The 12,110-nt window shown below is 36.3% G+C and overlaps 1 protein-coding gene across 7 annotated transcripts in view; it reads right to left on the minus strand.

Moving 5' to 3' along the window:
* phkb (phosphorylase kinase, beta) overlaps positions 1 to 12,110 on the minus strand; it is a 74,641-nt gene that overhangs the window by 38,676 nt on the left and 23,855 nt on the right. For all 7 annotated transcript variants that reach the window (XM_081359866.1, XM_081359865.1, XM_081359861.1 and 4 more), the window contains exons 7-10: positions 10,669 to 10,784; positions 7,453 to 7,516; positions 4,807 to 4,902; positions 3,673 to 3,870 (exon numbers count right to left, since the gene is read on the minus strand). In XM_081359866.1, coding sequence (XP_081215992.1) covers positions 3,673 to 3,870; positions 4,807 to 4,902; positions 7,453 to 7,516; positions 10,669 to 10,784 — 474 coding nt within the window. The remainder of the gene's footprint in view (positions 1 to 3,672; positions 3,871 to 4,806; positions 4,903 to 7,452; positions 7,517 to 10,668; positions 10,785 to 12,110) is intronic.

A 12,110-nucleotide genomic window follows, 5' to 3' on the forward strand; every position in this document is an offset into this window, starting at 1 on the left:
TACGATAGTTCAGGAAAACAGAAAACAATTATGTTGAAGTAAAGTATAGCAGTCAAGCAGAAACTCCATTAAAAAGCCATAGTGCTCCGTCTCTGTTTCCCAAGAGCAGAGCCATGAATCACTTGGGTTTGAAATTAAAATCAACTCACATGTAGAGATGGGTTGTGAGTGTGAAAATGCAATAATTAATTCAAAGTATGTGACTGCAGCTTGTTTTATCAAATTCATTTAGAAGTATAAGTCAACATTTAAGTGCCTACAGATGCTGTGCTGAAATTAAAGCCTTTCCTCTCAAACAGGAATTTAAAATTAGGGCTACATGTGCACATGTGTGGGCAGATTGAGTTTACATTTGTATCAATATCAAACCAAATAAACAGGGATTAACCAACAATTTTGTGTGCGCATATTTGTGCCCATGGAGCATTCTGATGTTGTTTTATTCCGCTCAATCATACCACATTTAGCAACCCACTTTTTCAGGGTGCAATTAAAACTTAAAGCTCATGCATTCACAATATTCTCACTATTCATGACATGAAACGTTCGTAATACAATTCCGTGATCCTCTTTTCATCGCTGCCAATTATATGCCAACCTCAATTCGAATGATCTGTCTTTAGAAAAGGAAATCTTGTGAGCTGCTTAAGAGGTACAAAATCTAAAGCACACTTTGATGGCTGACAGGGAACAAAATGTCTCTCAACCTTTCCCAAATGTAATTAAGACTTCTCTATCTCTGCTAGCAATCTCGCAAGACAATTGCTGTGGTATTAGGAGATAAGAGTAAGAGATTAGGATGTAATGAAATAAAGGCTGTTAATTGGACTGGTCTCGCATCATTGGCATATCGCATAAAAGCTGTTTCAGGGCAAAAATAGAGTTACTTGTATAGACATTTTCCAAAGCTGAGAGAAAATAACTAAATTAATCTACTTTCTAACTAACAGTTTAAAATGATTTGATTTAAAGGACCATTTTTCAAGACTTAAACATGGTTTCTTAACACTAGTTGCGCCAAAAGCCTACCATTAAACCCTAAAAGACTAAAAATACAATCCACTTTTTCTTTTTTTCTCAATATCGAGAGAGAGAGAGAGAGAGAGAGAGAGAGAGAGAGAGAGAGAGAGAGAGAGAGAGAGAGAGAGAGAGAGAGAGATGTGGGGCAGACATATTAAATAAATGTCTCCTGGGTGGGAAAGAGCAGACACTGAGGCCTACTCACAGTAAACAGAAGGAGTCTCAGGGGTCTTTGGCTTCACTTACTACAATTACTTAGTGAGACTATATCATTCACCAGAGGAAATTCAGTCACTATGAGACATTCAGGCTTGAAATCCTCTGTCATCATAACTTGGTTATGGGTTCAACAGAATGGAAACTCCAACCAGGCAGAAGAGTTTGTATTTGTCTGAACATGACAGGCTGATAACATAAAGATATCAAGAACATAATTCATAGCACAATGATTTAATGTATCTAAAAACATAATAAAAACATAAAATGGCATTACATTCCCTTATAAGAAATGGACTACTACACAAACAAAAATACTGTGCAGGGAACATGGGATACCAGTACTATTTTTAAAAACAACATCCAAACAAGCGTATATCAGGCCTGTCTATTGGCTGGTTTTTGAGAGGTTTTGAGACCTCTTCAGCAAACCATCTTGTTTAAGCAGTTTTTATTTTTTTTAATAAAAGTGGGCAGATCGTAATACCATGGTACTGAATGATTGGCGTAATCATATACTATCACATCTATTTCTTCGACGATTCTACAAAAGTACACCACCGTTCAAAAGTTTGGGGCCGGTAATATTTTTTTCTCTTAATAAGTCTCTTATGCTCAACAAGCTTTAATTAATTTATCAGTAAAAACTGTAATATTGTGAAATATTGCAGTTTAAAATAATTGTTTTTTTACAATCCCATTTAAAGAAAAGTTTGGACATTTTGTAAAATGCAATAAAAACAAAGATATGCATTTTGTTAATTCTTTTTTTTTTTTTTTTAAACAAAAGTACAAAGGAAAGTTTTCAATGCTTTCACTGACCAACTTAATTGTAATTGATGGCTGCAACAAGTGGAATTTTTGGCCAGTCTCGCCTGATACAAGACAGCATTGTCTGATTCTCCTTTTCATGATGTGTCACATATTTTCAATAAGAGGCAGATCTGGACAACAAGGATGTTAGTCAAGCACATCCCTTCTATGGTGTAGAGTGTCTAGAAACCACTCTGTTTTAGAAACGTGCAGAATGAAGCCTGCCATTGTCTTGCTTCCAAGGAAAGATGCCATCTTGATGGCAAAAATGTCTCTGTACAATCCCAATATACGCCTCCACGTCATTGATACCTTCACACATTTGCAAGTCACCCATACACTGATGGACCCTCATTCCATGACAGATGTTTGCTTTTGCATCAACTGCTGATAAAAGTCTGGATGGTCCCTTTTGTCTTTGGGACTGAGAATTCCAAAAATTGGTGAGCCATGATCCATCTTTGCTTGCAAAGACTGAGCCTTTAGTGGATGCTCCTTTTATACCCAAACATGATACACTCACCTATTATAATTTCACCTGCAAATTGTGGACCGTTTCAAAACAGTTTAACTTGGATATTCTATAATCTTTTCACTTTTATTTTGCCTCTGTCCCAACGATTTTGGAGTGTGTTGCAACCATCAAAATCAAAATGTGTTTATATTTATAAAATACAATTAATTTGGCCAGTGAAAACATTTCTCATTGTTCTTCTTTAAGAGAATTAACACCCAGATTCTTGATTTTATTGCATTTTACAAAATGTCCCAACTTATCTGGAATTGGCGTTGTTCATTTTTATTTAAATGTAATTTATTCCTGTGATGACAAATCTGAATTTTCAGCATCATTACTCCAGTCTTCAGTGTCACATGATCCTTCAGAAATCATTCTAATATGCTGATTTGATGCTCAATATACATTTCTGTTATTATCAATGTTGAAAATGGTTGTGCTGCTTAATATTTTTGTGAAAACCTTCATGAAAAAAGTTCAAATGAAAAGCATTTATTTTAAATAATAATGAAAGTATTCATGATAGTGTACATAAAGGAATAGCTTGGTGCAGCCATAGTTTCACAGCCTACAACACATGAGAATACCATGGTACTTTCTTGTTTGGGTGAATTAAGTAATTAGGTTAATGTACTGTATTGATGGAGCATTTGGCCTGACTAAGATTCCTTTTCTTTTTTCTTCTCATTTCCTTCTTCTTGTGGGAGGTCAGCTCTGGCAGCTGATGTGATGATAGCTGCGGGTTAAATCTCCCTCTTTCAGATTTCAGATTCAGACACAGCGTGTTTCCAGGCTAATTCTGGACTTAATATCCTCACGGTCCAACCCATTTAAATTGGATTTACCCACAGCCCTCGTATTCTCCTGAGAGATGAATAAATAAACAAATCTGCACCAGATTAAAAGATGCATATAAAAATGCCTGAGTGCCATTTATTAGATCTGTCGCTAACCTTTATAGCAAAATCTCTGTTTCTCAAATGAAAGGGCTAAACCTGAGGCTAGTCATAACTCATCCCAAATATGGGGGAAAAGACTCTTTTCATTTTCCATTTCCTTTCCTTCCATTTCTTTTTCATTTCAGCTGATATACTAACCACACTCACCTTCATCTCGGCAGGTTTGTAGTGCCTGCGGTTCTTGTCTTCATTGGTCGTTCTGTAGCCGTCCCGTAAGAAGCGCTTGAAGCCATACTTGCCCTTCAGTTTGCGGACTATCTTGTCCAGAGTCTGGGAATATAGAGCATCATCATCCACGGCGAACGCTGGGTAGCTGATGCAGGGCAGGAGGGCCGAATCAGTGTTCTAGATGATAAGAGCACTTGCATTAGAAACAGACATTGAGCGACTCACTGCTCCTCTATTGAATTTGCCTTCCATCAGGAAATATCAAGGGAACCCAGGGTTAAGTGACCACTCTCTTCCTGAGAATGGGCTATTTTTCTACATAAGCCTCTGCAGTTTTAATAACACATTAGTCAGATTCATGAAGCATGCGATACATAACCCTATACACATCAAGCTACAGAATAGAACAACCTCACTCAACTTACAAGGGAAGAACATTTTTGCATAATACACTGCCTTAATTTGGCTTAATCGTGCTAATTTACCTGTTCTTTGACAGATATCACTTTGTTCTCCATTTAATTTAGCACAGAGAAGAATGTGAACTATGCAATGCTAATGGATATAGCGAAGGACGGGAAGGACAATCTTTGAGTTGATGGATGCAGCTTTCTCTACAGATGCTATTATAGGGATCATATCACAAGAAATAAAATTTTTCTTGACAATTCGAATTAAAAGAGTTTGATATACTATGAAAACATAGTACATGTACTAGTTTCAGTATAAAAGAAACATTTATCAAAACTAAGTTTTAAAAACCATTTAAACCATTTAGTGCTGCGCTAAGCTATATGCTAAATTGTTAGCTTGCTAACTGGAGGTTAGGCTTGCCCCCAAAAGGTCTCAGCAAAAGGATTGGCTTTTGAACTCTGTTACTCATTTCATATGCAAAGAGGCTGTTTAGATTGACATTTACAGGCATAGTAGAACAATTCTAAGGTGGAGAATGGTTATGAAAAACTAAATTACAAACGTTTTTCATGCAAGAAACCTAGACTAACAGTACAGTAAATGGACCTCAGGAAAAAAAAAATCCTTAAAAAAGTATGATATGACCCCTTGAATAATGGATCAGTAGTTTGTATATGCAGAGGAGGGAAAAGAACTCACATGGGAACGAGACTCTCTCGGCAAGAGAGAGCACAGAGTCTGTCTGTTCCTGTTATGAGCATCCAGATCCACAAAAATTACTGACCAGGAGCATCCCTGCAGGGCAGAAGGAAAACAAACATCACAAATCAAACATTATAATCACCTTTTCTTAAAGGGTGGAATTCAGCAGTGTCGGTTACAGATGATAATAGGACTACAAACACTACAGACACAAATCAAGATTTGCTTAAAAATGTCATATTGGAAATGTAAAGGTCCATGTCAGTCCTGCAAGGTGTCTCCTAAAATCAAACCAATCCTCCTTTCCATAAAACCACATAATCATGCTGCTCATATGCAGAATTTACCAAATTTACCATCAGATTTCAGAGATTACTTTGGGTTGAGGTGTGTCACAGCAACAGTCCCACATCGGTGCCTGAAAACCTTCAAACCACCAACCTCACTATCCCCAAATGAGATTCACAATATAAACTTAGCTGGAAGGCACAGTCTACACCAGCCACACACTTTTAAAAATACAAAAATACACACACACATATATATATATATAGTCTTCTTCTTAGTCATCAAGGTCCATCCAATCAGAACAAACTATTTATTCTCTGTTTACTCTGTATTCCTCTCACACCACTCCATTTAAACTGAGAGCAATTTCGCTTCTGCCTGCCTAGACCGATTATACAACAAGCACCATTTTGTGGCACATTTAGCTCATCTAGAGAAGCTAACAAAGAAACAAAATGCCCATACGAGATTCTGAACCAACAATTTATATGCTGAGAGGAATTGTAATGTGAATGACTGTGAAGAGTGTAAGAATGGGAGGCGTGCCAGTGATATGTAGACTCCAGCAGAACATGCCATCATCTACTGAGTGAGATAAGAGCTGACTTTAGCTAACCTTGAACATTTAGCTCTAAACAATTTAAATGTAAGTGTGGATGTATGTCTATAAATAGATACATATCTGTAACATTTTATTGCACAAAACTATCATTTTCATCATGTGAAATTTTTTGGACAATATTAAAAATGCTCATTTGTGTTCCAAACCCAAAGATGAACAAAAGTCTGCATAGGTTTGTAAAAACATGAGGGTGATTAACTGATGACTGACTTTTTTATTTTTTTAATAAAAATCAATCAATTAAAAAAAATAATAATAATAACTTCTTGGTGTAGTTTTTAGCATGCTGAAATTTGCTATGTGACATTTAGCATTCTAAAAGACAGAATGCTGTCAGCACGTTAAATATATATTTATGCATATATAATCACCTCTCTAAATGATGTTGGTAGTTGGATGACTAGTTGACAAGTTGACCATCCAGCCCATCCTTAAATCTAACCAAGGTAATTTGTAAAATGGTTTCAAAATTATGGTGCTTTAATTAAAATCAGAAACCTGAGCAATATGTAGCTTAACATATGGAGTTTAAGATCTACCTGCTTTTATCCTGCTCTGACAGCTCCTGTTTCAAAGAAACACATGAAAGTGCCAGCTCTGCAGTCCACGCTGAGAGTTAGTTGAGGAAATGGAGCGTGAGAGCCATCATTAATAACATAACCCATGTGATGACACAGCACGCCTTCCATCCAACTGAGAGACACATGGCAAAGCCAGCCATTTGAGTCCTCCATTAATTCAAAACAACACTGTCTACAGCAGTCACTTCCATAAAGTAATTTCATACCACAACATGTTTCCTGCTAATGACAGAACACAGAGAGCCACATTAGGCAGAAAAAGGCAAACTTGGCAAAAGGTCAAAACAACAAAACTAAAGTGTCCAAATAACTACACCATATTTCTAAATATGGTCTGTTCTTCTATTAAACTGAGAAACAACCAAGGTTACCAACGACTTAATAATCCAGTCCGAAGGGCCTTCATCTGTGTGTGGAGGGGGGTGATGGAAGGGGAGGGGGGGGATGGAGGGGGGTCCAAAATGGATGCACTTTGAGGATGTTATCACTTTTCCGGTCCATTACCAAATATAATGGATGTGGCCCACTGCCATCTTGATTTTCCCTCAACACCAAAACAAATTAATCCCACTAATGACCACTCCAAAAAGAAAAGAGAACCAAAATCAGATTGAAGGAAGAAGTATTCGCCATCCATTAAAGTTGGAATTCTGACAAAACAGATAGCTCAAATACAATCTGACCCAATAATCTTGATCACTTTGTTTCGATTCTCCCTTTGCTTTGGACACATTTATGCAAGGAATTACATCCCTATGCAGGAGCAGACACATTTATTATTATAAAGATGAAGAGAGCTGTTAGTACATTGCGTCCTTTAGCTGTTTTTAACCACTAATATGATTTTAAGGACATTAAAAAGTTCCTCAAAAAGCATCATTATTCCTTGATTAAAGAAGCAGTTCATCAAACAATTTAAATTATGTAATTCTGTAGACTTTATTATGGTTTCTGTAGTTTGACAGCCACTGGTCACCAAACCATTTTGTTGAAAAAGATCAGTTTAGACAATCTGCAAAATACCTCCTGTTGTGTTCCACGGAAGAAAGATAATTGTACAGGTTTCAAATGACATTAGGGGAGAAAATGATGACAGAATTTTGATTTTTGTGTGAACTATCCAATTAAGCAGCCAAAAGATATCATTAATACCTGATTTCCAAACAGGTTGAATCCATTGATGGCTTCCAGAGCTGCTTTGGCTAGTCCCAATGAGCTAGAAGAGAATAGAACAGATTCACAGTAACACTGAGCACCTCCGTTTTAAGACAAATTAATATAGCACTTGCTATTTGAGAACTTTTCCCAAACAGAGAACTAAGCTCTCATTAAATACAGTTCTGTTCCAGGTGCCTACTTCCAAAGCTGTTTTCATCCATGAAAGACTCCTTTGAGGTTAAACAAAGCTAATAATTTCTGTCATTTTTGCTTCTTCAGCCACTCACTCTTGTGAAGAATACGATTAGAGTACACGATTAGAGCTAGGGGTGCTGAACAATAAATAAATAAATAAAAAATGCCCAATTGCTCTCTGTGAGGAAAAATCAATAGTGAAAATGCAGAAAACGAGCAAACTGAAAGGCATTGGGGGTAATTCTAAATTGAAAAGAACATGGTAGAATCCAGGTCTGGTCCGTGTGTCCCTCCTCAACCAAACCATCAGCTATGATTACAATCAAGGTAGAGGCATTATTGATTTCCTGCTTGGATAGAAAGCAAATGGGCTCAGTCCCAGATATATTGGTAAAATCTGACAATAGCCGCTTTTCCACCGTCGGGCCAAACTGTTCTCTTTGCTTAACCGTTCCATTCTGTGCCGATCAGGAACAGCCAGTACGGTACGGTACCAACACAGTACAGATGGTTTCCACTGTGGGGATGGTAACAGCCACTCTTTGGAATTTAATAGAAATGCGCCAGTCTTTGCCTCGGTAACATAATGGTTTACTGATGACATGAGATGTAAACAGTGACTGCATTATGTTGAACGATCAGATATTTCTTTTAATTTTATGATTAATATGTGTTAATGTCGCTTGAATAGCGAGGTAATAGGCAACAGACAAGTGACCAATCCTGAGTGTCGACCTCACTGAATCATTCGGTTCGGCACGATTAGAATACCGCCCTGAGAATACCGAGAACGGTTTGTAATCGTGCCATGCCATACCATGCTTAAGTGGAAACATAACTGGAACTCTTCTTTATGACTGGGTGAAATGCCCTTTATTTCCATTCTAATTAAATTGAAAGTTTCTGAGAAAATTTCAAAATAAACTTTTAATCAAGCCTCTTGAATGGTCATGAATTAGAGCCCTCTGGAGTTCTGTGACTTTCCTCAAAATCTGGCACAGTTTCAATATAATCTAACAACGTTGCCACTGAAAACAGAAAGGCAACATCAATTTATTTTGTGCTGGTCCAGAGTACATTGATATAAAACACTTATCACACATCTCATTCTGAGCTCCATCCACAATAAATTATTTTGTTAGAAGTACAAACTCATTAATAGCTTGCAAGAAATATTTGTTTCAGTTTGCAATAATTAACATTCACATTTATAAAATTCAGAGTGCATGGGAGAGTCTGTATAGACGTGATGCTCAATAAATGCAACAGTAACAATAGTTTTAGTGACCTTCTTCAGTTTTAGAGAGATAATCATGCATTATAAGACTTTTTAAAGTTTTTGAAAGAGGTCTATATGCTCAACAAAGCATTTCTTTAATCAAAAATACAATATTAATACAAATACAAAATAGTAATATTCTGAAATATTATGACAATTTCAAATAACTGTTAACAATGTAATTTATTCGCTGAATTTTCAGCATCATTTCTCCAGTTCTCACTGTGACATGATCCTTTAGTAAATCCTTCTAATTTGCTGATTTGATACTCAAGAAACATTTCTTACTGTTATCAATGTTGAAAACAGTTGCGCTGCTTAATATTTTTTTCAGGATTCTTTAATCAATAGAAAGTTCAAAAGAACAGCATTTGTTTGAACAGAAATATTATGTAACATTATAAATGTCTTGACTGCACCAGCACTGGCCTTTGTATACTTCTAGTTTAATTGTACTGTACTTGTCATAAGTTGTTTGAGGTAAAATTGCAAAGTTTTATGCTTTATGCTTTTTCTAAATAAGTGAGCAAAAAGCATAATAAAACAAGTTACACATGCTTTTCCCTACTTGACCGACAGCTTTCTAAAATATATAATTTGAAGACTGAAGAATCATAAATTGATTGTTATAAAATATTTCAAGATTTTTCATGACTGCAAAGAGCAAAAGTCAATACTCTAATTGGCCCTCAGTGGGGATGCTGTGACGGCAAGATAAGGAACCAGTGAAGGAAAGAATCATTATTGAGCCTGGTTATGAAAGAGGCAAAGTGATGTGTTGGGAGTCACTGCCGATTGACTTGCTCTTCTATAAAGCATATTGTTTGGGCAAATCCAGTCTATGCTGTCTGCAGAGCACTAAGAATCACGTCTGCAATGGGCAGATAGGAGGTTCTCTATGTGAATCCTCTCAGTTAGAGTTCAGTCACTCATGGACTCACCCAGAGGAGGCAAAATGAAGCGCCACCTTTACTGGAGGGCCATCGTAGACATGCTCCAATCTATTACCTCCCCAACATGAACTGAAACTTTCACATCGTTCCAGGTGCTGGGATTCATTTTTTTTTAATCCATACTGAACATGAGGAATGCTACCTTAGTACCCAGTGAATCAATACAGGTTTTAAAAAAATTCTAATGTGCAGTATGTACAGTTAAGTACCTACTAAAGATTATATTTAGCAGTGTTATTTGCATTTTTCAAGATTAATGTCAACACAGACTGACAGTAAAGACTTTTAAAGATTGTTATAAAAGATTACCATTTCAAATAAAGCATTTATTTTACTGTTTTCAACATTGATAATGAAAGGAAATATTTCTTGAGCACCAAATCCGAATGATTTCTGAAGGATCGTGTGACACTGAAGACTGGAGTAATGACTGATGAAAATTCAGCTTTGCCATCACAGAGATTACATTTTAAAATAAAACAGTTACTTTAAATGTTAATACTATTTCACTATATTACTGTTTTACTGTTTTTTTTATCAAATAAATGCAGCCTTGTTGAGCAGACTAAAGAGACTAAAATAATCTTACAGACCCTTATGAGTAGTGTAGTTTAATATATCATATATTGACCAATAGTGATAAATTACAAGAAGTGTAATATCGTCCGATAACTAATGTTGTAACAATATATGGTGAATCCTTACCTGCAATTTATCTTATAGCAGTTTCATTTAATGACAAAGTTATTAAAAGGAAACAGAAAGGTAATGAAAAAAACTCACCTGGAGTGCAGCTCTGTGCTTCCATTGTTATATTTGTTTCCTCGTTCCCACATGCCAAAGTCTGGCACACGATACGCCCTCTCCACACAAAACACCAGATTCTGGATGAACGATACCTACAAATGCAAACATGTCAGAGAAATGTGTCACATTAAGATCTCCATCGCCGTTGCTTGCCATTCCAGATATCAGCACACATCAACAAAAGTAGATTTACTTTGAGAAGTAAGCCTGCTCTCAGAGCTTTTCTAGGCCATGTATTTTTTGTCAATACATCAGCATACCTTCATGTTACCCATATAATATTCTGATTATACACAGATTTAAATTGAATAATGATCCACTGAATAGAGCAGCTAAAGTAATCCATCACTTCCATGGGTGGCATTGGTAATGACATAGGCCCCTCAACACTTCCTATCCCCATTGTGGAATGAGGCCATAGGAAAAACAAAATGAGAGAAAGAATGATGTCTTTACGGTACATAAATGAGGAAATGCTCAAACACCCGGGGAGGCTGGGATGACAGCGCTTTTAATTTAACATGAAGAGAACTGAGGGTCCCTAAAGCACGTTAAAATGGGGCACTGTGGAAGGTAGGCGAAAGGCGAAATGTAGAGGGAAAAAGGAGGAGAGAGGGATGACTTGAGCACTTTTATTTTGGGCCTGGACTAAAATGATTAATGTGACGAGCTTTATGGTATCTTAATGAATACCGCTGGCCTGGGGAGGCACTATCTTCTCTCTTCTTCCTTCTCTCAGCCGCAGAGAGCGAGAGCAGAGCAAGAGTGTAACTTTTCTGAGAATCAAGGTGGATCAGTCATGGTCGTTTGAGTTTGTTGGATAATGCATTTGAGTTAATCACAGTAAATGTTGAAGCAGCCCTTGGTCAGCATGTCAGTGACAATCTTTCTAATAACAGATTTTAACAATGACATTTCTTATTCACTCATATGCCAAATATACATTCTGAGTTTTGTAAGAGGTTCAAGTTTTAAAAGACATACATACAAGCAGCTCCTAAATGGACATTTAGTAGCTAGTATTACCTGTTTAAAAATCAAATGACTTAAGATTCCAACAGAATAGCAGCAAGACAAGTAAATATTTTCATCACATTTTCTCACTTTTCACACAGATTTTAGTTGTTTTTGTATTTGTGAAAATCAAACATTCAAACAAAGTTTATCAAGAATCTACAAACCAACATGTAGCAAGTCCTGAGAACTTAATTTAGCCAAACTCTGCAATTCTATTGCCCATCCTGGTATATTTGTATTTTATTAAATCAGTATGTTTTACTTTCATGTTTTTTTTTGCTAGAAGATATCCCACAAATTAGGGTTCATCTGTATTTAGAATCTGAATCTACCATGGTAATGGTTGAAAGAATTGCAATAAATTATATAAAATAAGTGTATATTAATAATATTATGAATTC

The sequence above is a fragment of the Scardinius erythrophthalmus genome, assembly GCF_964197995.2.
Source record: "Scardinius erythrophthalmus genome assembly, chromosome: 2".
Taxonomy (NCBI): Eukaryota; Metazoa; Chordata; class Actinopteri; order Cypriniformes; family Leuciscidae; genus Scardinius; species Scardinius erythrophthalmus.